We start from the raw sequence: 26523 nt of genomic DNA, 5'->3' as shown, positions 1-26523 counted from the left end.
TTTATAGCTGTTCCAAGATAGGTGGGTGGGTGGGTGGGTGGGTGGGTGGGTGGGTGGGTGGGTGGGTGGATGGATGGATGGATGGATGGATGGATGGATGGATGGATGGATGGATGGATAGATAGATAGATAGATAGATAGATAGATAGATAGATAGATAGATAGATAGATTTTAATTTTTTTTGTTTGTTTTTCTCTTTATGAGACAGGGTCTCACTATGCATGCCTGGCTGGCCTGGTACTCACTCTGTAGACCAAGCTAGCCTTGAACTCACAGAGATCCACCTGCCTCACAAATGCTAGAATAAAATTCTTCTGGCATCATACTCAACATATTTTTTAATGTTCTAAATAAATGTATCAATGTATCATTATAGGGGGAGTTTTCTAGAATAATTACTTGGGTGTCAAAAGAAATAACTTTTTTGAAGTAAATATCTGAATGAACAAGAATTTTCAGGATATTTATCACCACAAATATTGATTTCCCCCGCTCCCCCAATAGACCATATCTTTAAATGTCAAAGGCCCTGGACTCCAGAGGATGGTGCTTGTGGACTTACCCGGTGTGATCAATGTAAGTGCCTGCAGAATATGTGTTCATTTTATTCCTCCTGGGGAAGCCATCTGTAATGACACTTAATCCTTTCTCTTCCAGACCGTGACATCAGGCATGGCTCCTGACACAAAGGAGACGATTTTCAGTATCAGCAAAGCTTACATGCAGAATCCCAACGCCATCATCCTGTGCATTCAAGGTGAGTCCCACAGGTGCTCCTACACGCCATCCTCTCCTCTAGAATTCGAGGCATTAATACAATGTCTGCCATGGAAGCACACATGCAAATGTGTCTCCACTGTCCTTGTCATTTTAGTAATAAATAGAGTTTAAGCTGGGAAGGTTTTGATAGTTTTCATTTTCGACATCATTGGAATTTTTATTGACCACATCCCTAAAGTAAATGTATTAGGACTAAATTTTCACAATCAACTTTGTAATTATTACATTGTTATTTCTTCTTTTTGCAGATGGATCTGTAGATGCTGAGCGCAGCATTGTTACAGACTTGGTCAGTCAAATGGATCCTCATGGAAGAAGAACCATATTTGTTTTGACCAAAGTAGACCTGGCAGAAAAAAATGTAGCCAGTCCAAGCAGGGTGAGGGCTGTGTGTGTGTGTTTCAGTGCTTTAGGCTTCTCATTTAGTGGCAATGAAGACATTTATGATATGATTGCATAGGTTTTTATGAATTACTAGTCAAATAATTCACAGTGGTTAGAATGGCTGTCGGGTACCAGGTGTTATATAACTGGTGACTGACTTGTTTACGAATGATAAATTCCTATTCTGTAGTCTCCTGTAGAACAATGGTATTAAGTCCTCATCTCCACTGCTACTGCATAGACTGTCTCTCTTTCTCACCTTAAACCTGTGGGACTTTGCCTCTGTGTTAGAGTCCCCAGACATACCAGCCTCAGGTGTAGTGATTCTTTCAAAAGACCCACAAGGTCACCACATAGTCATAGTTGCCCTCAAAGACACATTACAGAGCCGTGAAGGAGAAGATGTATGGGATGCAGTCAGAGGCATTCTGCTCATGTTTCCAGAGATCTTCCCTTGGAGGCTGCTCAGAGAGGCCGTACCAAAATTCCAAATCTCAGAAGGAAACTGTCAGCACATACCTCATTACTGCCTGGGAATGCCAGACAGAGGCAAGCAGAGCTTTTGTAGGGTCCTGTTGGGCCTGCTGTGGCGACGTGTCCTTGAGCCTCTGTGCCTCTGCCGTATTTATTTTGGTTGTGAGCCAGCCTTTAGCAGCAAGCCGTCTCTCCAGCCCTCTCTGGCTTGTTTTTAAGAGCAAGGTAGTGTTGTTGTGACACCCTTGGGGCTCATATGGAGAAGAAGAAGCAAGGTGGGAACAATGTCCATAGCCTCCATTTCTCCCCTAATGCTCACATTCCTTTCTTCTCTGGGGAAGTCACATTGGATTTCCCTGGGGAGCCAGTTGAAGCTTATTTCAGGCCTTCTTATGGCAAAGACTCAGCTGTAGTCTAACTTGAACTTGTCTCGGCACAGTGTTCATCTGAATAGGCCTCTGAAAGCAGAAATCCTCCATCGTGTGTGAATGATAGGTGTATGTAGATATGCATTTCCTGTACCCAGACTCCATAGTTTTTATCACACACAGAAAAAGGATTTTTATCCTTAAAAGAGTTGAAAGCCAATCTAAAATATATTGTTTCAAGTAGGGATAAGAAGAGAAATTAGTAAAAGATAATCTAGCTTGGTGAGAATCAAGATAATCAGGGCCCACATGATGTATCAGCAGGTAAAGGTGTGGCCAAATCTGAGTTTGATGTCTGAAACCCACAGAGTCGGGAGAGCTGACTCCTACAAATCGTCTTCTGACCTATATTTATATGCGTGCCCACACATACAAGTCCCATTTTTTAATTTAATAGAATAATTTAAATTTTTAAATATTCAAAGAAAGTATAAGGAAAAAGTAACAGAACTATTTATTGAGTGCTTCTCCGTGTTAAGTGCCATTATCTCATAAGCTCAGTAACCTTTTACTAAAATTAGCTCATTTACTCAAGGCCACACAGCTAGTAAATAGCAGGGCAAGGATCCAACCAAGGTCTGACTCAGACCTATGAGTCATTCCAGGTTCTGATATTGGTATATACATTTAATAAGAAATTTTAAATATAGTAAAGTGTATTTTCCTCAGATAGCAATCAATGCATTTATATGCTTTTGAACAGATATATATATATATATATATATATATATATATGCTGATAAGTATATACACATGTAGAGTTTTTTAATATTTTGCTTTCTAAATTGCATATTGTGCTTTTAAAAATTAAGTGAATCTATCTTTTACGTTTATTTTTCCAATTTATTAAAATAGATACAACAGATAATTGAAGGCAAGCTCTTCCCAATGAAAGCTCTGGGTTATTTTGCTGTTGTAACAGGAAAAGGTATGCTAAGATGGATTGTTGCTACTAATTTTTAGCTTTTGTTGTTTTCAGATAATAAAAATTAATTTTCTTGGTGAAAATTTTGTCCATCTTTCCTAGGAAACAGCTCTGAAAGCATTGAAGCTATAAGAGAATATGAAGAAGAATTTTTTCAGAATTCAAAACTCCTAAAGTAAGTGTCATGCTAAAGTATTCAGAGACTTTTCAGGGAGGACACAGCCCACTGCACTCTTCAGCTACACTGCTCATGTCTGGCAGCAGTCGGTCTCCTGTCGTCTGTCTGTCCACATGCTGGGCTGTATCATGAGGCTGGCCTGGAGCACTCTGGAGTCGATATGAAAGCAGCTTATCACTTGGTACAGCAGATGGCAGGACAGACGGCCTCTGCAGATGTGGACTGAGGGACTACCCTTACACCTCTTACGCTGTTTTCCCTAAACAGTGATTTTTAAAATTAATTTTCCTTTTTAAAATATGTGTGCACATTTCTCTTGTAATAATAGAAAAAGTTGGAGTGGGGGGTGGCAGCAGGATATTCCTAAATAGATACCAGAAGAAACTGACAGAAAATAAGACGCTGCACTGCAACGCAAAATAGAATTACACTGAAAGTTTCTGCATAGTTTTTGGAAGCAGACAGGCATGTTTGCCTCCATATTGGTACAGAAGTAAGGGCAGTTCCTGCAGCCATAGCCGAGGATTCTCTTTTTATTGGGAAGGAAGCAAGGAGCTTGTAGAACTGATCATGTGCATACCCCAGACTGGCCAATGTACTGAAGAGCTCGGTATTGCATGTGGCCAGCGCTTGCCGTGCTGGGCAGGGTAGCTAGCTCATTTCCTCAGAGCAGGAAGTTTTACTGGGCAGCGTCAGTGCAGAGTAAGGGCTCCTTTGTCATTCTGACATGCTTTAGCTCTGCTCTCCTGTAGGACAAGTATGCTGAAGGCACACCAGGTGACCACAAGAAATCTAAGCCTTGCTGTGTCCGACTGCTTTTGGAAAATGGTTCGAGAGTCAGTTGAACAACAGGCTGATAGCTTCAAAGGTAAGCTGGCTTCTTAAAGCAAGTCCGCAAATCCAGGCATGTGACTTACTGTGTGACAGTGGAAAACTGGAGAGATGCAAGCCTTCTATTATATAAGAAATGATTGTCCCTTTCAGGGGCAGCATCACACGGTTTTCAGAAGCTGCAGGTTTGCAGTAGTGTTTACAGCAAGCTTGACGGCCTGTAGAGAATGCGGATACTCCTTACAGGAAGAAGGGAGACGCTGGGAACCCTGCATTGTATTGTTTCCCCAGGCCCATGCTCGTCTACATCAAGTCTTTGCTTCCAGAGCTTCATTCAGGGAGAGCAGCTAATCCTCCCCTCCTGCCATTTTGAAAGTTTACTTAATATTTATCCCACTTAGTACTACAGCAATTTTGTGTTATCTTTATTTCCATTTTACAGATGAGGGAAAAGGTGCAGAGTATTTACATAACCAGTGCCACATAGCTTTAGGACCCAGGATCTGAGTCACCACCAGAGTCCTTTTCCTTAGCAGCTCCGCTACACTGCTACAGCTATGGCTTCGTGAAATGAACATGGAGAAAGTAGAAGTAAGGAGAATAGTTTAGACAGCTGTGGCAGTAATAGCATTCAGAATATCGGGGCACCAGGTTTACTCAGACACCCAGCTAATACACAAGGTAGAGAGGAAGCCTTCAACAGTCAGACTGGAGCATCTTCCTTTCTCCACAGCAACACGTTTTAACCTGGAGACGGAGTGGAAGAATAACTACCCTCGCCTGCGAGAGCTCGACAGGGTAATAATATCAGCGTGCCCCACGGGGCTGTATATGCTTTAATTTCCCTTGTCCTTACAGAGTTGTTGGTCTGGTGAGCAGAATTGCTGTGATCTTAATGGTAATTACCTAGGAGTAGTTGTCTTTTCTACAATAATTTAAACTATTATAACATTTTAAAATAATTAGGAATCATAGGATGTACAACAAAATGATTTCCAAAAAAATACAAATATTCTTTAGTAGTCTTATTGATGTATACCTATGTAATCTAATTTTTCTTTTTAGTTATACATTATCTCTTTACTTATTGGTATTTACATTGGAGATGTAGAGTCTAATGGGAGCTAAAGGAGACCAGAAGGTCATTTACTAGTCTTCCATCTTCAAACCAAACTTACTCGACCACACCCTGTTCATGTCTACCTTTTGATTATCTCTGAAGATCGGAACAGGACAATCCTAACTTGTCTCTGTGTTGCCTAGAATGAACTGTTTGAAAAAGCTAAAAATGAGATCCTTGATGAAGTTATCAGCCTGAGCCAGGTTACTCCAAAGCACTGGTGAGTATTAATCTGTGTCTCGGGGTCTTTTACTTTAAAGTAGAAGAAAGCAATGGTTTCTGTTGCCTGGGTTCATCCCTCAAAATGAAGTAGGCCAAAGAGTAAAGTGCCTCCCTTTAAAACAGCTGCAGCCATAGCCTGTCAGCTGACTGCCAATGGAATCTGCTCTGATCCTTGGTTTATCTCACCTTGTTCTTAAGAAGTACAGGTTTGCTATTTCTGTAGAATCACACATAATTTCTTAAAATTGTCAGAAAGTAACCTATCAGGTATGGTTTTTACTAACTGGAGAATGGCATCACAGGGAACACTGATCTGTAAAGGAAGGATGATGTCTGCTTTTTAGATGTCATGCAAGACCAGAAGTAACTGGTGTTTTCTGTGACATGTATGTATTATGCTGTGCACAATAACATTTTTTTTTAATTTTTTTGTGTGTGAGTGTTTTACCTGCATATGTCTGTGTACCACATGCATAACTGTTGCCCACGGAAGCCAGAAGAAGATGCTGGGTCCCCTGGAACTGGAGTTGTAGATGGTTGTGAGCTGTAGTGCTGGGAATAGAACTTGTATCCTCTAATACAGCCACCAGTACTTTTAATCACTAAGCTATCTCTGCAGACCCACTATTTTTCATATTTTTATTGCTTCCTACTTTTTTTTTTAAGAATTAAATTTGGGGATTGGAGAGGTGCCTCAGGGGTTAAGAATATTGACTGCTCTTCCAGAGATCCTGTGTTCAGTTCCCAGTGACCACATGATGGTTCACAAGCCATCTGTGATGAGATCTGGTGCCCTCTTCTGGCCTACAGGCATACATGCAGGCACTGTATACATAATAAATAAATAGATTTTTTTTAAAAAAAGTAAATCCATCCTTTTGAAAAATTGCCATATGAATCTTAGGCCATGCCTAAATTATCTTCCAATAAGCCTGTGGTATTTAAGAATGTATCACTCTTGGCACAAAACGATCCTTACACCATTCATGATACATATTTTTAGTGTTTATATTTGCTCAGTCAGCAGATTTTCACACTGAGTTGACACCAGCATCTCATCCCTAAGCCTGGGACTCATAGTTTCCCTATCCCAGGCCCTTCCTCACTGATACCCTCCCCTTTCTTTAAGTCATCGTATTTGCCAAGTTTTTCCGTCTCCTTGTTTAGAAAATAGTAGCTGCTCTTATTTTTACTGTTGACTGATTAATCAAATATATAATGACACAAACTGTTGTGTTTCTTATTTGTATTTTAAACCAGTCCTGTGACTTTGTATAACTGAGTTAGCTCATAAAATTGCAAGAGAGATACAGATATATAGATGTAAATTTTAAATGTAAGTATAATTAATTAATATAATCTGGTTTCCTTCCTAGATTATATGGGGATAATATACATAAAAGGTGATTTGTAATCCATAACTAATGGGCCAAGGCTGCAGCTCAGTGGTAAAGTGCCTGCTTAGCGAGCCAAGGCCCTGGTTCTCTTCAGTTCCACCATAAATGGGGAAAGCCTATAACTAATAGTATTATTTATGGTGGGAAAAGAAATGTCCTGCTACTTATTGCCATAAATATGGTTCGTTTTGTTTAGGTAGAGCAATGCTAAAATATTATGATATACCCTCACTGAAATAAGCCTAAAAGGTAAATCTGTTTTGTTTACTACACAAGGCACTTAACAGAGTTGTGAAGAGACAAGAAATGAAAGTTCCAGTGGAGAAGACACAGCTGAGAGCTAGAACATTTGGTGGCTGAAAATTCTTAGCTGCCTGATCAAATGACCTCTAGCAAGTTTTCTTGATCAGTTCTTAGACTCTAGAATTTGACATAAAGATCAGAATACCCAGTCCTAGCCTTAACTGCATTACACCAGAGAATTTCTGTTGCACAGCTGGGCCTACCTTAGAAGTTTTTGTTGGTGGTGTTTATTGGTATGATGGCATTACATGGCACTTTAAGATGAATGCCTTAGTCTGAATTATTGACATCTTAGGAGTATGTAGTAAGTACTGTATGTCCTAATGGGATAATTTGTTATTTATTTACAGACATTCTGCATGCTTTAGTCATGTTTTAATAAAGGAATCCCAGGGAGTTCAAATTAACATATAATTGTTACAGTAGTAATACACACATGGCATTTGTCCAATAATGTGTATGATCTAAAGATAGCCCTGCTGACAATAAATGAGATACTGGTATGATCTAAAGATAGCCCTGCTGACAATAACTGAGATACTGGTATGCCATTTGCATGTAGCCATCTTTTCTAGAACAGTAATTGACTGGCTTTATAGAAATATACTTTGTTTATTATCAGTATTATGATATTGTGCAACTTTTGTAAAAGTATATGTTTACTTTGATTAGTTTAACAAACTGAAATACAAAAGGGGAAAACATACAGTTGAATCCCCTAGCGCAGATGTGAGGAGTCTGAGAATTTGTGGTATTATAAATGTAATAATAAGAAATTATTGTCTTTTCTTATTTAGAGATCTTATTCTTAAAGAATACTTCAAAAGGAAGTATTTCCAGCTTATGTATGTGTCCTTTATACAATTCCCTTAGCTGTGAATTGCTGGAAAGTTTTATATGATGATATCCCATGTCTCTATGCTTTGTGATAGTTTGTTAAACTGTAAAAATTATATCAGAAACTTTTTGCCTTGAACTCCAGTAAACACATAGTGTATGTGAGGACTGAAAATACACTTTTGAGTATCCTCACAAAGAAAATTTTTGATGATTACTAGAGACCTGTAGCCACAGTGAGATGGCACTGGAAACCCACTCAACAGCCAGAGCTGGGACAGGCAGTGAGTGGAGAGTATCTGGGACCCTCCTTCTCTGCTAATAGGAATGTAAACCACTGAGGCATTTTAGAAAAGAATGGTATCTTTAAAAACTAAACCCGAAACTGCCATATATTCACCCACTCCACTCTTAGTTGTGTATCCATGGAAAGGAAAGGCATGCATCCTTCCAAAGATTTGTGACAATCTGCCCACAGCAATTTTGTTTGTAATAGCCAACAACGAGAAATAGTACATGTCCATTAACGGGGCATTGTACACAGTCAGTGATGCTTAGCAACCAAAAGAAGTGAAATAGTAATACATGCACCACAGATTTCAAAAGAAGTATGTTGGGTGAATGAAGATAGGTAGAAGAGCGCATGATACATGTATGTAAAGTTCTAGGGAATACAAGTAGTTATATTAACAGCAAATAGAGTGGTTATAGATCCAATGAGAGTGTTTATCTTTATCTTGATTCCTGTGATTCACTGATACACATATCCCAAATTTGTCAACCTTTCAAATATGTGTAGTTTATTACTGTGATTAGTGATACTTCAATCAAGCTATTTTAAATTGTTTAATGCCATATTTACATTAATTTTAGGGAGGAAATCCTTCAGCAGTCTCTGTGGGAAAGAGTGTCAACTCATGTGATTGAGAACATCTACCTTCCGGCTGCACAGACCATGAATTCAGGAACATTTAACACCACAGTGGACATCAAGCTTAAACAGTGGACTGACAAGCAGCTTCCTAATAAAGCAGTAGAGGTTAGGCTATAATTTAATTAAATGGGTAAGAAGCATCGTGTGGAGGAAATAGGTGCTTTGGATTGAGGGTCTAATTTCCCTCGGTCTCAACTTAGCACTTCATGTATGCTCTGCACCTGCCTCTGTTAGCTAACCTTGATATTGTTCTCAATTGCTGCTAACATAAAAGTTTACTAATAAGGGTGCTGTTTGCCTAAAGGCGTTGCTTCTCCTTCCAAAGATAACATTAATAAAGCCAGCAAAACTGGCCTGAAGGTGAAGTATTTTGAACGTCTGTGAATTGAGCTTCTGTAAGGAGTATCTTCAAATGGACTAATGTTACCATTTTTACATTTTCTTCAAAACCTTATAGCACTTGCATTGAGTTATGGTCTTGCTAGTTTGACTTGGAATTATTTACAAAATTAAAGTACTTGAAAGTATACATTTCTGTCCCGTGACATCTTGGCCCAACCATGTAAAAACTGATAGCTGCCCTACTTGCTCAACCTTCCTGTAGCTTCTTCCAAGAAGCTGCGGTGACAATATTGCCCACCTGGGTTGCGGTCATGATTAAGTGAGTTAGTAATATGTAACATACTTAGGTAATACCTGACCCATCCATAATAGCCACCCAGGATTTTATCACCATTATCCACCTTTCTTCTGCACTCCAGCTGAGAGTCAGTGTGCCCTGGACTCTGAAAGGTGCTCAGCAACCTGTGTTCAATGCTAGATGTGATTTTATTCTGCATACCTGCCTTGAAAATGGCTTCGCTCTTTCTGTCCTGCCCCAGCCTGCCCTCTTCACCACTGTCCTCACCTTCCTGGGCCCATGTCCAGCAGCTGCAGCTCGTACAGCCTCTGCCTATGTTGCATGCTGCTGAACTCTGGTCATTTCTTGACCCACTTACTATAGAAATAACTGGGGAGCTGCTGCTTCTCAGTCACTAGTTCTGGTGTGTCCTGGGCTGGAACATTTGCATAGCCAAAGCTTTCACCAGTGAAACTAGTCCTTGTAACAGCAGTAATTCTGCCTTTCTGCTTTCTGCCCTGTGCTTTATGTTGGGGGAAGAGTGGAGCTGATGAGAAGCTAGTAGGTTCATTCCCATCACATGCAGGCATGGAGGTACACTCTGATAATCCTAGTTCTAGGGACACTAAATAAAGCAAGGGATTGCCCACAAGTTCACAACAGAACAAAGTGAAAACCACCTCACCCCACCATCTACGTGTACGTTCAGTTCTTCATCACTTTTGCCCTGCGCTCTTCCTTTCACAGTGGAGATTGGGTAAAAGTTAGCTGAGTAATAATTTGTAGTACTTGAAGCTTTTAATATGAATCTTTGCTTGCAGGCAAAACTGTAAAGATGATTGGCTTAGTGAGTAAGAACTTAAACTTGAACCGGGCAGTGGTGGTGTACGCCTTTAACCCCAGCATGCAGGATTCCAAGGAAGGATCCCTATGAGTTCAAGGCCAGCCTGGTCTGGAGAGCTAATTTCAGGACAGCCAGGACTGTTACACAGAGAAACCTTGTCTCAAAAAAAAAGCGTGGGGGACTTACATTTGGTTCAGTGTGGAAGCAGCAGGCAGACCCAGGCATGTAATTGATTGAAATAAGTAAAGTAAATATGTTTGCAGACTTGGGGTGTAGGGCTCGCCTAAAGGAGCCAACCCTGCTCAGCTCAGCTAGCACATCCTGTGGGGGATATGAGTTGATTATCTCCCTGCACTGTAGGTGCAGATTTGTTAATGAAGTCTCAGTTTTTAAAATTGACAGCTTTAAGGAAAAAAAAAAAAAAACAGGGCCTCTATGTCACCCTGCTATCCTGGAACTCACTGTGTAACCCATGCTGGCCTTGAACTCACAGAGATCCACTTACCTCTGCCTGCTGAATGATAGGACTAAAGCCCTATAATGCCCAGCTGAGCTGTCTTTTTTTAGTGTGCATGCATTTATCAGTGAACTTGTATTTCCTGATCAGCTGCTGTACCACATCTGTTTGGTTCCGTGCTGTTTTTTCATGTTGCACATTATTTAAGGGTAAGCAATCTAAATACAGCTTTTCCTTTTGTACCCAGGTTGCTTGGGAGACACTACAAGAGGAATTTTCCCGTTTCATGACGGAACCCAAAGGGAAGGAGCACGATGACATATTTGACAAGCTTAAAGAGGCTGTGAAGGAGGAGAGTATCAAGCGGCACAAGTGGAACGACTTTGCAGAAGACAGCTTGGTACGCCTTCAGCTGGTTAGGGCCTGGTGTGCCCTCTGTCTAATCAGAATGCCAGCATCGTTTTCATGAAGTGCCTCAAACTGATTCTTTCATGGAGTTCTTGTACGGCTGCAGTGTGAAGTAATAGATGTATGATTTATAACCTGCCCTTCAACATTCCTCTGGCTCTTCTAAATAACCCTCTCTTCTTTTTTTTTTTTTTTTTTTGACTTCCATTCCATAAGAAAAGTCAAATTTTGCAGTAAGCAGGTTTCCTTACCTTTCCACGAATTGCCATCCATTAGTTATTTTGGGCCTGTTTATAGGTACCTTGGTGTAAAATCATAGCAGTATATATTGAATATCTGCTGTGTGCCAGGAACAACTTTTAAGTTTTTGTTTGGTTTTGTTTTTTAGGTTTTTGTTTGGTTGGTTTGTTTGTTTTTTTGTTTTTCGAGACAAAGTTTCTCTATAGTTTTGGAGCCTGTCCTGGAACTAGCTCTTGTATATCAGGCTGGCCTCAAACTCATGGAGATCTGCCTGCCTCTGCCTCCCAAGTGCTGGAATTAAAGGCGTGCACCACCACCGCCTGGCTCTCTTAAGTATTTTGGAAGCATCATTTGGTTGAAATTTTTTTCAGAGTATGAGACCTTATATGTGCTAGGCAAGACCTCTGTCACCAAGCTATATCCTCAGGTTCTTTTTCTTTAAATAGGATCTTACTAAGTTCTCCAGGCTGATTTGAATCTGTAGCCCAGGTAATCCTTGAACTGTCAGTACTGCCTATATCTCCTAAATAGCTGGGGTGATGGGCTTGACCTACCAGGCCCAAAGCTTGATTGAATTCTGAAATGTTAGTGGGGTTTCGTTGTTGTGTAAGAACACCTGAGCTTGACAAGAGGGAGGACTTTACTTGGGCTTATGGTTTCCAAGGTTTCCATCTGCGGGTTGCTTGGTTCCATTGCTGTTAGGCCTGTAGAGCGAGGATCTGATAGGCAGGCATGGTGGAGAAAAGCTGCTTGGTTTGTACTAGCCAACCACAGAGGTGAGGGGACAAGGGACAAGAGACAGCCTTCAGAGGAAGCCCCACAGCCGCCTGCTATCCTCAGGCCCACTATCCAATGATGCCTTTGATATTTATTCATCAGTGAGTTCATTCATTGATGAAGGTAGCGCCCCCATGATCCAGTCACCTCTCAGTAGTACCAGCATCAGGAGACCAAGCCTTTGGTGGACACGACAGGTAAGGGCAGCCACAGTCCTGTCATGCTCATTGGCAGAGTGGCTACTCTCCACCTTCTCCACCTTCTCTAGCTTCTGACCTCGCCTCCTGCTGCCCCTTTCTTAACAGCGCATTCTCCTACCACCATAGTCAAGCCTTGTTAGTCACCTCTTCTGCTAGCAGGGCCAGCTCACTCAACAGAGGAACTGTTGAAGGGACTGGGCAATTTTCTAGAAAAGCACAGATCTCCCTATGCGCTGTTTGTAATCATAATTTCATTTTGAAGAAATATTTGTCTGCATATTCAAAACCATAACCTTATTTCCTTGTGTGGTAGGCTGGTTTTCTAAAAGAAGTGCCAGTTTCATTGTTCACTCAAAAGTTATCAAATTTAGAAAACAGCTTTTAATTATAAAAATAATAGCTAATGTTTATGATTGGCAAAGTGTTTGAGCCCTTGCTCTGCCACTGTATTTCTGTTAACAACAAGAAAGTGGTTAATGATTTCTTTCTTCTGTCCTGTTTGAAAATATTTCTTCATAGTTCATATGGGAATAAATAAATAAATGCAGAAGGGAAGTGACCCTCTGAATATTATGGTCTAGCTCTTATGATTTATAGTCAAATGTGCTGTTTGCTTCCCTTGAGCGTCCCCTCAGTCAGCTCTTTAGCTTCAGACACACAAGACTCCACTTTATTTTTCAGATAGGAAACTGGCAGGTTCAGCCAATAAAAGAAGTTCCTGTATTACTGTGGGAATAACTTGCTGTTATGTGCTTATTTGTTATGTTCAATATTTACTAAGTTGCCAGCTAAAATAAAATTACTGACATGTAGGAACATAAATTAGATTTTTCTGCCCTGTTTCAGAGGGTCATTCAGCACAATGCTCTGGAAGACCGGTCCATATCGGATAAGCAGCAGTGGGATGCAGCCATTTACTTTATGGAGGAGGCCCTTCAAGCCCGTCTCAAGGATAGTAAGTAGGAACTTGAGCTCTTGAGTTGTAAGCATTGTAAAATATAATCACCACTGGGCCAGCGAGATAACTTGGTGGGTAAAGCAATTGCTATGAAAGCCTGAGAACCTGGTTTGGGTCTCTGGAGCCCACGGAGGAGACAGAGACAAGATGTTCACAAGTCATCCTCTGGCCTCCGCTCACGCACTGTGGCACATGCACTTCCAAACTCACAAATGTGCCATATATACACATACAGAATAAAGTAATTTTCAATATACAGTTAACACTTCAAAGTCTTTGTCCTGAATACAGATAAATATTTTTTTATGTGTGAGTTGCTTTGTAGCTAATAAAGAGAATAATTAGGTTGGAACCGAGATGCTTACATTTATTCCTTACACATAGAAATTCTGTAAACAATTGTACATTTCATATATTTTAAGTACATACATAATTGTCCTACTTTTGCCATACCAATCATATGTTCCTGTATTTTAATTAATTTCATATTAATACAGCATTTAGAAATAATTAAAAAATCATAAACATTGTTAGCTATAATTTATAGCCTTAGTAAGTGGTAAAAATTCCTACTTAATTAATTTTATCTTTCCTCTAGCTGAAAATGCTATTGAAAACATGATAGGCCCAGACTGGAAAAAGAGGTGGTTGTACTGGAAGAATCGGACCCAAGAACAGGTAGGAACAAAGACATCTCTGTTCTTATGATGGCATTTCGTTCATGGTCTAGTTTGCCTTAAAGTTACCGTTTTCTGTAGCCCAGGCTGGCCTTGAACTCACAGAAGTTCTCCTCAGCCTCTTACTTGCCGAGATTATAGGCGTGTGCCACCACATCTGCCTTCATTTTGCTCATTTCAGTTCAAGCATTAACACACAGTCTTGGGACTAAAGATGCCTCAGTAGGTAAAAGTTCTTGCTATGGAGGCATGGGACTTGAGTCTAGATCCTGGTACCCAAAAAAAAAAAAAAAAAAAAAAACCAGCATGGCTGCCTGAGCACAGTGCTCTAGGGGTGGAAACAGGAGGAGCCTCTCGGGCCACTGGCTGCCTGCCTAGCTCCAGGTTCACTGGGAAAGCCTGTCTGAGGGAATAAGGTGAAGAGTGGCAGCCAGGGCACCTGATGTCCTCCTCTGACATCTTTATGTGCCCACAGGTGCCAGCAACCACAAATGTGCACATACATCACACATCCATATACCAGGTCCACACTCAAACATACACGTGTATATATGTGTGAATGGACACATGCACATGTTTATATGCGTACACCATCTTCTCATGGCTCTAGAAGATTCTTTAGAATTTTAGTTACATAAACCTTTCTGAAATATAATGAATCTGTTTTATTAAAAGATTACAAAAAAAATGTGGTTCCTTTGTGGTTGACAACTTTGTTCATTTCATTTCTCTGAGTTTCAGAGGAGAATAGTTGGGCTAGAAAGATGGTTTTGTGGTTAAGAGCACTTGCTACTCTTAGGGAAGACATGGCTTTGGTCAGTTCCCAACACTCACAGGACAGCTTACAACCAACCTGGAACTCTAGTTCCAGAGGATCTGACGTCCTCTTCTAGCCTTTGTGGGCACCAGACATACACATGGTGCACGTACATACATGCAGGCAAAACACCCATACCTAAAGTAAAATAAATAAAATGTCTTTAAATAAAGAATAGTTGTAAGCAAAAGACATGAAACAGAATCAAAGGATATGTGGCAATTATGCTTAAGAAGAATACAGATTTTTGTATATATAGTTTATTATCTCTGAGTTTTACTGTTGGAAGTTCATTCAAACTATTTTACCTTTTTGTAGTAACTTTGGTTAAAATGCATAGAAAGTAAATATGAAAATTCAGATGGGGGCTAAAGAGATGGCCCAGTGGTTAAGAGCACCTGGCTGCTCTTCCAGAGGACCCAGGTTCAATTCCCAGCACCCACATGGCAGCTCACACTTGTCCAGTTCCAGAGGATCTGACATTTTCACTCCAATGCACATAAAATAAAGCTAGATAAAAATTTAAAAAAAAAAAAAAGAAAAAACGAAAGAAAGAAAGAAAGAAAGAAAGAAAGAAAGAAAGAAAGAAAGAAAGAAAGAAAGAAAAGAAAATTCAGATGGGAACTCATCCTTTGTAGTAAGGGGCCGCTTGTTTATTCCTGGCTGCTCAGCCCCAAAATAACCACACAGAAACTGTATTAATTAAATCACTGTTTGGCCCATAAGCTATAGTTTCTTATTGGCTAACTCTTACATCGTAATTTAACCCATTTCTATGTGTATCACCATGTGGCTGTGGCTTACCGGCAAAGTTCCAGGGTGTCTGTTCCCAACAATGGCTACGTGGTGTCTCTCAATTCCACCTCCTTTCTCCCAGCATTCAGTTTAGTTTTCCCCACCTAGCTCTACTCTACCCTATCACAGGCTTAAGACAGTTTCTTAATTAGCCATTGGTATTCACAGCATACAGAGGGGAAGCCCATATCAATCCTTTAGTAAATATTGAATGAGCACTTCAGAACAAAATGGCAAAGTTAAATATAAACAACTTTAAAAATGGGTAAATTGCAGAAAAGTGTATGTCACCCCTGTACCAACCCCTTTTCATTCCTTTGAACTTTTTTGTTGTTGTTTTTTGAGACATAATTTTTCTGTATAGCTCTGGCTGTCCTGGAACTCACTGTAGCCCAGGATGGTCTTGAACTCACAAAGATCCCCCTGCCTCTTAAGTGCTAGATTAAAGGTGTGTGCCACCACCGCCTGGCTCCTTCTAACTTTTCTAGCTTCTTTCCCCTGAACATCAGTCTCATCCTTCAGTTCAGTTCTTAAAGGGAAGAGCATAAATAGAATATAGAATCAAAATAGATAAATGAATGAAATAATAAGAAAAATAGGTGGTATCCAGTCCATTTGCTGTTGCTTCCTGTGTTCACTGAATCTACTTAATTAGCAAAAGAGCTGCTAAAATGTGGGGAAATTCAGGTAAAGAGAATAAAATACTCCCAAAGAGCATAACCTTATTTCCTTGTTTCTATTTGCATTTTAAATAAAGTTAATGACATACATGATTAGTATCCTGTTTCTTTTCCAATGTCCTCCTTGTTCTATAAGCTCCCTAGATTAAGTGATTTGCCCCTCAGTCAGCAGCGCATGAGTTCTCGCCGCCGCACAGATGGGCTGAGAAAAGGCCTGTCTAAAAGATCTGTGGGACTGTCCATCAGAGGTCTCCAACTCAGACACAGGAAGAGACATTGATTAGAAATTACTGGTATATGGCTGCTAAACTCGGTATAGTGCTGAAAACCTCCAAAGCAATCAGTGACCACAGTACTAGCCTCAGCAGCTACTGGTAAATAGACTAACCAGAGAGAGACGGCTCCTGCTCACAAATTGTTTTTCTCCAGAATCCATTTAAGAGAAGTAACAAATGCATTTTATGGTCATTGCAATGGATCTGTACTCCTAAAAGAGGAATCTGGAAGCCTTCCTAAATGAGCCTTCACCCCATTCCAAGCCCAGGGTAGCATATGTAAGATTCAGACTAACAATTTAGATGTAAGAGAAAGGACACCAGAATCACCTGGGAGGTGTTTGTGTATCAGTTTTGCTTTTTCCTTTAAAATATTGACTGACTTGAGTTCTCCTCCCCTAATCCTTCTATCCTTCCACATCAGTTGAAAACTGCTCATGTGCCCTTCTTACCTAGAAGATACAGTAGGAAATGTACTTCAAGAGAAGCAGAAGGTGCCCCCTGGTTAGTTTAGATAGCCGTATAGTTCCTCCTGCCTGCATGAGTGACCAGACTCAGCAAGAACAGAAACACCAGACTTTCCTTTGCTAAAGATGAGAACCCAGGGGTTAGGGATATGGCTTAGCGGTTAAGAGTGCTTGCTACTCTTCCAGAGTTCTGCACCCAGAACCCATCCCTCTTCTGGCCTTGATTTTCACAAGTGCCAAGCTTGCACTGTCTAAACAGCCTTCTTTTAACTTGTTACAGAGTGTTCACAATGAAACCAAGAATGAACTGGAGAAGATGCTGAAGTGTAATGAGGAGCACCCAGCTTATCTTGCAAGCGATGAGATTACCACAGTTCGGAAGAATCTGGAATCTCGAGGAGTTGAAGTAGATCCAAGCTTGGTAAGAAATACGATACAGGAGTTGTGTACTTAGCTCAGTGGTAGATTGCTCGCGTAGCAAGCACAAGACCCTGGGTTCGGCCCTACAAAATTGATAAAGGCATCCAGACCTTGTGTCAGTGCTGCTTTGTATTAGAGTACAACTGACTTGTGTAAATATGGCCATTTATATAAACAGATATTCGTGTGTATTGGGAGAACATAGTTGTATTTTTTTTTTTGGTAGCTTTGTTTGTTCGTTTTAGACAGTGTCTCACTATATAGCCTTGGCTGACCTGTAACTCACAATGTACGCCAAGTTGGCCACAAACTCACAAAGATCTGCCTGCCTCTGCCTCCCAAGTACTGTACTACTATTAAATTGGGGCATGCCACATTCCCAGCAATGTTTATAGTGCCTACAGTCAATGTAGCTCAGTTAGATATAAGTAGATTTAGGGGAAACATGCATTTTAATTTTTTATTGAAATAGATAAGACCTTTGAATCCTACCTAATTTCCCTCATTCCTGGTAAGAGAACAAGGATAGTCTACACATTTGGCCATCTTTTTTCTTAGTTTCAGAATACTTATTTGCAGCACTATTTTAAAACAGTTACTAGATCTATGTTTCCTACTGCCTAGAAGTTAGAAAGAAGGGGGCTGAAAATCTTAAAAGTTAGCTTAGGGCCTGGAGAGGTGGCTCTAACAGTTAAAGCACTTGTTCTCACAGATGACGTTCCCAGCATCCATGGTCCACTAACTAAACCCTTAACTCCAGTTTCAGAGTATCCGGCAGCCTCTTCAGACACTGCCGCCATGTGGTGCACCAACAGACATAGAAGCAAAGCACCCAGTAAAACCCAATTAGAAAAATAAAGCTAGTGAGGAAAGCAGCCTGAAAACCTTCTAGACACCGTGACTACGCTTAAATGCCACCTGCTTTGTTTCTGTACTAGCTTTAAATTTTACCTGCTGTCAGAACAGGAAAAATGGTTAGAACCTAACTGCTTAAGCTGCTGTGCATGTCACCTTATTTATAAACTGAACATGAAACTTTTAGTTAGGTATAGATAGCTTGTCTACATGGTCCTAACTCTCATTAATGAAAGGCTAAAAGGCTGTTCAGTAGCCAATCGCATGGTGAGTTCAAGGCCATCCTGGTCTACAGAGCAAGTTCCAAGACAGCCAGGGCTACACAGAGAAACTCTGTCTCAACAAGGAAGTGGGGGAGGCGTGCAAATTGAGCATCTGATATCCTGATTCAGAAGAGGAAAGTCGAAGCGCTCCAAAACCTGGAACCTTTACCACTCCAGCTTGATATCGCAAGAAAATTTTTCATGGCACTGAATCCAGGCACACTATTGTAGTACAGAAAATTACTTTTAGACTATGTGTGCAGGTATATATATAACATAAGTGAATTTTGTATTTAGACCTTTATCCTACCTCTGAAGTGTATATGTAAATATTACAAAATCACCGCACCCAGCAATCCCAGCTGCAGAGAGTTCTATCCCATGATGTTGGTCAGGGTTACTCGAGCTTTGTGTACCTTGATACTTTTAATTTTCTGACACTTAGGTTAATGCAGTAGGAATTTTCTCTTGGAAGTAGAGTGGAACAGGTTGCCACTCTCTGCAGGCAAGAACATCTCAGGTTTTTTTTCTTCGTGACACTGTTTAGTACATTCTGTAAGGCTGCCATACCAGCCAGAGAACATGGGCTGTCTGGGATGTGGATTCTCAGGTCGTTCCACTGTATTACTGGATCTGCTTCCCTTTAGTGATTGGTACTCAAGTCCCACTTTCTTCATCTGTCCAATGAGGTGGCACTTGTGCTGCCTGCTAGCGTTATTGTTATTAGATATGATGAACATAAAACACACCAAGAAACCATAGTGCCACAGTGGTGGGATACTGTTGTGTGACAGTGTAGCCATAGAAAGGATTGCTTTCTGACTGGTATTGGTGGCCGTAGTCTGAGACCAGCTTCCAGGTCCTAATGGTGTCCATAGACCAGGCTTTCAAACTCTTGCCTTGGTTTCCCCACTGCACCTATGCAGAGATCATCCCTTACCAGCCCTACTCTCCAGTGAGTGTGTCACTGATTGGTAGATGTGGAAGTCTGAAAACTAGTGAGTCAGAAAACTGACTGGACAGGGACGAAAGTGCATTTAAAAAGGTGGCACAACGAGAGCATTGCTGTTGCTTCAGTGAACTTCCGAAAGTAAGTTGTGTATGCAACTTCTCAGTGCTCAGCAGCGGCTATCATAACGCTTCGCTTTTCCTTTTCTCGTTTCAGATTAAGGATACTTGGCATCAAGTTTACAGAAGACATTTCTTAAAAACGGCTCTAAATCATTGTAACCTTTGTCGAAGAGGTTTTTATTACTACCAGAGGCATTTTATAGATTCTGAGGTGAGGTTTCACAAAGCAAAAGAAGTCATTTTTAGCAACAGTTGTTGAAAGATGCTAAAAAACAAACTTCAGCTTTACTATTAACTTTAAGCCCTTGAGCTTCTGGGAGAAAAGAATGTGTAACTTGTCAAGAATAACGTTTTATCTTTTCAGAGATTCACCAATTTAGGAATAACTTGACTTCCATGTGTATCATCAGGAGTAAAGGAAAGGGGGGGCAGTCGTGTGTACCCCAGAGTGACTTGAAGCATGTTTATGTTTTCTATAAGGATAGGATGTGTGTAGAGCATAAACAACCACATGTGTGGTGGGGACCATGTAGCAAAACTTCTTTATTATGCACTTTTATGTGTCAGAATTTTCTCACATCACTGGAATCTTGCTTTTTCTAAAGGAACCAAGTTCTTGTAATGGATATAGCTCTCACACCTTTTAAAGGAACCCCTAGGTGGCAGCAGACTGATGCTTTTCAAGCATTTTCTTACAGACAAAAATGCTTTAAAATAGCCCTTGAAAAGCTCTGCTAATCTGTGTTGTTATTAAATTGAAGCTTCTAAGTGCTTTTCTGGTTTATTTCAGCTCAAAGGAAACATGTATGCATTATTAGATAAGCGCTGGTATGTTTACTAAAGCTTAGGAAATAAGTTCTATGTGTTCAATAAAGGTTTTATTTTTTAATTTGTGTCTGATCTTAACTGTTTACTACTTCAGCTGGAATGCAATGATGTGGTCCTGTTTTGGCGAATACAGCGCATGCTGGCTATCACTGCCAATACATTAAGGCAGCAGCTTACAAACACTGAAGGTAAGGTAACTCCTAAAAAAACTGACTGATTAGAAAAACCTCAGAATCGTAATCTGCTTTAAAATATTAATTAAAAAATTACAATTAGAAAATGATAGGGATAAGAGATGCTATATGTCTACTTTCATTAGATAAAAATTATGGTAAAGAGAGTGGTGTCCTGAACTTGCTTTGTGTGTTTGGAATCTGTGTGTCTGTTACATGTCGGCTTAAGAACATGTGGTCCTCAGAATATGGGTCAGATTTATTGATGAAGGTACTAGAAAATGAGAAATGTGAATTCAAGTGTAGAGCTAACATGGTGATACATCATTTTCTTTAAACGTGGAAATCTTTCATTCTGTACATTCATAAAAACTGTTCTTCTGGGTTTTGTTTTTAACTTTGAACAGTGAGGCGACTAGAGAAAAACGTTAAAGAGGTCCTAGAAGATTTTGCTGAAGATGGTGAGAAAAAGATTAAATTGCTTACTGGCAAACGGGTTCAGCTGGCTGAAGATCTCAGTAAGTAATTCCTCCCATCCCAACTTCATGGATCCCTTCCGTATACCCTTGTGTCTGCGCCCATTTAATCTCAAGCTTAAAGGAAAGTTACAGCTACCTAGGAAGAACTTGTTTTCTTCTGAAGGGCTGAAATACGACATTGACCTAAAATCTTATCACTTCCAAATACTTGAATGTGTGTTTCCTAGGAATAAAGATTTTTCTCTTAGCAACTCCCAAAGTCTAAATGTACCTAGACTCATTCATCTTTTATTCAGTGTTGCTCTACTGTTTGACACAATGGTCCAGACTCATTCTTTTTTCTTTTAAAAGAATGATATTTAGAAATCAAGTTCTGAGAACTAGATGTGCTTGCTGTTAGTGACATATAAGTTCCCAGGCCTTCTCAATAGAAAGGGTGTGTGTGCGTGAGTGCGTGCATGCGTGTGTGTGTGTGTGTGTGTGTGTGTATGTGCTGCTCATATATCCACTCCTAATTGTGTGTATTAACCAAAGACTGAAATGGATGCTGGTACTTCCAACTTGTATCCAATTCTATCAAGTTTGTTCTTAGCTTTGCTCTTTCCTGTGCTTGTAACTTCTTCTGACAGTGAGAACCCAGCCTCTAGCCTCCTTAGCATAGTTACTTATTTTGATCAGTTCTCTTAATGTATAACCAAACTTTTTGCTGCCCCCTTCATTACAAAAATGGTCTTTTCATCCCACTTGGACTCTTGGCCATCTTATACCAGGTCACCACCACAGTTCCTCACTTTGTGTCGATGTGCTTCTTGCCTTGCAGGCTGGGGCATCCTGTTAGAGGCTAAGCTTCCTCATGGAGTTCTGTCACCAGCCCATGCTCAGACCTTGTGTCCAGGAACTGCCCATCTCATCTTTCCAATGTTCTCTCTCTCCCCATCTCCTGGGTCCTCTCCCCTGAAGCCAGAACAGGCTTCGTCTTGCTTGTAGTCCAGCACCCTACATCACGTTACCCCACACAGGTCTGCATCATGGGACCAGGCTGTCAGCACCCCATTACCTCCAGTTGGACTTTTGCACCTGTCATCCCACCCCAACCTTACTTGTTTGGAACACATTTGGTTTTTAAATGCTGGTGAGTTCCTGGCATGAAGACTTGCTTGGATCTTTGCGAGCCCAAGGCGAACACAGAGGCATTGCTATTGTTGTAACTGTTGGTAGTCAGCGCCCCATCAGAGTCTATCTAGTTATGTGTCCCTTTGAGCCGATGAAACTGCTTTTCCTTTCAGAATGTACTTAGATCCGTGTGCTTTTTGGCATGAAAAAAAGCACACACTAAATAGGAAGAAGCTTTTCAAGTTTGGGTACAGTCTGTAAACTGAGTTTGTAGTTCTGCAGTCAGTCATGAAAATGTCCAAAAGAAGCAGGTAAGGGGTCCCTGGTTCTGTGCCCTGCCTCAGCGCTGCTCTCCTTTCCTCGTCTGCCCTGCCTCGTCTTGTTTTCTCTTTCTGCCTATCTGAGCTTCCATTGCTTTCTCTTGCTAGTCTTGCTTTATTCTTTTTTATTTTATTTTTTAAATATATCTCATTGTACTTATTTCCATTTCTGTCATGTTTGGCTGTTTTATGGCTCTGTGGCAGTGTAGTTAAGTTTGTGCTCGGCAGAAGCCCTGTGTGCAGGCCTGGCCAGCTGTTTGTCTGTTGTATTGTACGAAGGAGCCCCCAGAGCCCTTCTTTACTGGTAAAATACGAGCATTTGGAAAACCCTGACTCGTGATTCCATACTCTTTGTACTGTTTTAGGCAAAGGCTTGCCATTGTCACGGTGTGTACAATTCCTGTGTCCCTCAGGACCTATTAGACAGTGAATTACTTTGTTGAAATTTTCCATCTTCTGCATTTTAAAGTGACAGAAAAGTGATGTGCTTTTTCATAACTTGGAATAGAGTAATTCTGTACAGTTCCCATTACTCGCTGGTTGTAATTTGATTATTTAAACAAAGTATGCTAGTAACTCAGATATGTGCTCTGCCAAGCCAAGTTCCCTGTTCTGGTAGTTTTCCTAAGAAAACAGTCATACGACCCCTTGAAGTGATTTGTGACTTTTGTGCAAACAGAGTTATGGTGTTAATGTTCCAAAGAATGTTCTTAAAAGCAGGGGTTTCACCCATGACTCAGCTTTATCAGTTACACTAAGGGAGATGAACCTTGACTGCCCGTAGTTTGAAGAGTTCTGAAAGTGCCTTTTCCTTACTGTGGCTCTTCAATCTAAGGCCTGGGAATATAGTCGTAGGTGCTTCCAGCCAGGCTACCCTCTAGGTTTGTTAGTCACAGCTGTATTGTAGGGAACAGGGTATCTAGTATTGCAGATGCATTTAGGATATAGTATGGTGTTACAAGGAATGGGGCCCCTTGTTTGACTTGGCCGCCTGGCTAGCTTACACCCAAAATAACCACACAGAAACTGTGTTAATTAAAACACTGCTTGGCCTTTAGCTCTAACTTCTTATTGGCTGACTCTTACATATTAGTTTAACCCATCTCCATTAATCTGTGTATCGCCACGTGGCTTATCAGAGATTCTAACCAGCATCCATCTGAGGCAGAGGATCCATGACTTCTCCCTGACTCTGCTCTTCTTCCTCCCAGCATCAGTTCTGTCTTCTCCACCTACCTAAGTTCTGCCCTATCAACTAGGCCAATTCTTTATTCATTAACCAATGAAAGCAACACACAAACAGAAGGACCTCCTACACCAGTATAGGACAATCGAGAGATTTAAGTAAGTTCAAAATTGTAAAGAGTGCTGTCACATAAAATTTAGTAAAATGTAGCATTCATGTCTCACCAGTCATAAATTCACCTGTCTTTCAATTATTCATCACTTTGGATATTCATCAACTGATCATTCATTGGTAGGTAGTACATTATTCTCTTAGGATTCGTTATCATTCTCCACCAAAGTAAAGCAATGAAACACAGGAAGAGCAAAGAAATGGGAAGAAAACCCACTTTTTGTGTGAGGAGGTTTGTTAGAGAAGTCAAGACTCTTTGGACACACAGTGGTTTCTATAGCTGGAGCATGGGAAGGGCAGGACACAGGGTCGTGGGGTGGGAGGGGGCATACGCATTGGTAAAAAAAATAGAATGGTTTATCTTACCCAAAAAAAATCTCAACAGAAAATACCTGTTAAAAAATTGTATTCAAAGAAAATACCTATGCATTTTCAAAGTGAAAGGTAACTGTCATAGAACCTAAGCAGTTACCATCTGAATGTCTCAAAAAGAAAAAAAACACCACTACCAAGAAACAAAACAAAACCCACCAAAACAACAAACAAACAGTAACTTGGGTTTTAGTGGACTGTAGTTAAGTAAAAGAATTTCACTATGTACTGATGAAACTTATCTATTGTTACTATTGCCCAGATATTCAGTTTCCAAGGCAGGGAAAACAAGACAACAAATCTCAGACTACAAGTACTCTTATTTCATATGGTGACAATTACTGACAATCTGATAGGTAATCCAAACATCCATCCTCACAGTTGGTACCACATTTAGACACTGTAACAATCTGTTGAACTTCTTCACAGTGGGCTGTTCACACACAGTGGGAGGTACTGTGAATAAGAATTGAGGCAGGAAGATGAGCTGTGTATCTCACTCGATGGTCCATGAGGTACTCAGTCTTTTGACATCTTCACAGAACACATCTATGAGTCTCATTTTCTGTATTTTCATGTGACACTGATCTTCTATTAGCTAGAAATATAAACTTTCTTTTTTTTTCTGTTTCATCAAAAAACCAAGTAAGCCACCCAGCTCACAGAAAGCTGCAACAACACTATAAACAGCTTATCCCTCCAGAAACATCTACTGTCACCAGGCTTCATCACATCTGAATGTTATTGTAAACGAGTTGGAAGCAAGAATATTCTCTTAAATGATCACAACCAAACAATGAAACCTTAGATCAGAAACAAACCAACACTGGTGTAGCACTTCCAAGAAACACCAGCCTGACTTTCTGAGTGCCCTGCTGATGCCCTTGGAACAGATTCGGTATTTTAGGTCCTAGTTGCTCTCCTTGTGGACTATGTCTTTTGTCTTGCCTTGTCTTTGATGAATTTGAGCACTGCAGGCCCTCTGTGTAGCCCTGGCTATCCTGGAACTCACTCTGTAGGTTGGACAAACTCAGAGATCCCCTACCAGGCTCCAAGTTATTCTTTTCATTCCTTGTGTCTTCAGAGTCAGCCAAGAATTAAAGGGACATTTGCAGTCATTTAGACAGCTTGCTCTGAAAAAGGATTCTTTCCCCATTTTTGTTGGTTTTTTTCCTTGCACTCTATCAACATATTAAGTTGTTTATGTGTGTGAACTGATACTTGTTCACTTGTCTTGAGCCAGAAAACTGCTTTCCATAAGTTCTCACTGGGGTCTCCACTGCAGCCTTTTAAAGAAGCTGTAGCTATTTTTCTCATTTTACAAATTAAGAAATGGAGACTTAGAAATACGTAGTATCTGATCCTAAATTGTTTTAATTTATTAGAAGGAAAAATTCCCAGCTTTGGAAAGTATACACACATACATATATTTGTAGATGGAGCTGCGGGCAAGCCTGCTTTTCGTCCCGCCCGGCTCCTGCACGGCTAGCTTAGCCCCAGAAATAACAACACACAAATTGTATTCTTTTAAACACTGCCTGGCCCATTATATCTAGCCTTATCTTGACTAACTCTCACGCATCTTACTTAACCCATATTTAGTAATCTGTGTAGCACCACGAGGCAGTAGCTTACTGGGAAGGATTCTAGCCTACATCCATCTTGGGCCGGAGCTTCATCGCGTCTGACTTGGAGAGGAGAGGAATGGTGTCTGCCTCACTTCCCTTCTTCCCAGCATTCTGTTCTGTCTACTCCACCTACCTAATTTTCTGACCTATCAGGCCAAGCAGTTTCTTTATTGATTAACCAATGAAACAACAGATTGACAAATGACCTTCCCACATCATATATTTACCCTTTTGCATTGGTATGTGTACATAGTGGCGTGTCTTTCATCCTTCCTGCCTTGTAAGAAGTTTGGAACTAAGACTTCCACTCTGTGCAAACATCTGGTTAAAGAAACACCAGCATGCTTATGAAGTCAACAGCTGAACTGAAGGAATGCATCTTCTTTATATGGCTATAAACTGTCTCAGGACTGCCAGATCCCACTATAATCAGAGTTGCCGAAACCTAGATATCCCCCCTATGCTGGTCTCAGCCTCACTCGGTATCTAGAATGACTTTGAACTTCATGCTTGACTTGCTCTTTGCTCTCACCTTCTGAGTACTTGATTAAGTATTCCAGGCCCAAAACACCAGGGCTTCTCCCATGCTCATCAAACTCTCCCAACAGAACCACAG

The 26523-nt window shown here is 40.6% G+C and overlaps 1 protein-coding gene across 4 annotated transcripts in view; it reads left to right on the top strand.

The window, feature by feature from the left end:
- Positions 1–26523, top strand: part of Opa1 (OPA1 mitochondrial dynamin like GTPase) — an 83250-nt gene that overhangs the window by 35166 nt on the left and 21561 nt on the right. For all 4 annotated transcript variants that reach the window (XM_057764136.1, XM_057764137.1, XM_057764135.1 and 1 more), the window contains 16 exons: positions 506–577; positions 659–758; positions 1030–1160; positions 2923–2995; positions 3095–3167; positions 3923–4038; positions 4735–4799; positions 5265–5341; positions 8754–8919; positions 10982–11134; positions 13206–13314; positions 13916–13995; positions 17309–17449; positions 19732–19848; positions 20560–20653; positions 21046–21156. In XM_057764136.1, the coding sequence (XP_057620119.1) occupies positions 506–577; positions 659–758; positions 1030–1160; positions 2923–2995; positions 3095–3167; positions 3923–4038; positions 4735–4799; positions 5265–5341; positions 8754–8919; positions 10982–11134; positions 13206–13314; positions 13916–13995; positions 17309–17449; positions 19732–19848; positions 20560–20653; positions 21046–21156 (1678 nt within the window). The remainder of the gene's footprint in view (positions 1–505; positions 578–658; positions 759–1029; positions 1161–2922; positions 2996–3094; positions 3168–3922; positions 4039–4734; positions 4800–5264; positions 5342–8753; positions 8920–10981; positions 11135–13205; positions 13315–13915; positions 13996–17308; positions 17450–19731; positions 19849–20559; positions 20654–21045; positions 21157–26523) is intronic.

This window comes from Chionomys nivalis, chromosome 3, assembly GCF_950005125.1.
Source record: "Chionomys nivalis chromosome 3, mChiNiv1.1, whole genome shotgun sequence".
NCBI lineage: Eukaryota > Metazoa > Chordata > Mammalia > Rodentia > Cricetidae > Chionomys > Chionomys nivalis.
Note: the sequence above shows the minus strand (reverse complement) of the source record. Positions and strands in the feature narration are given on the sequence as shown.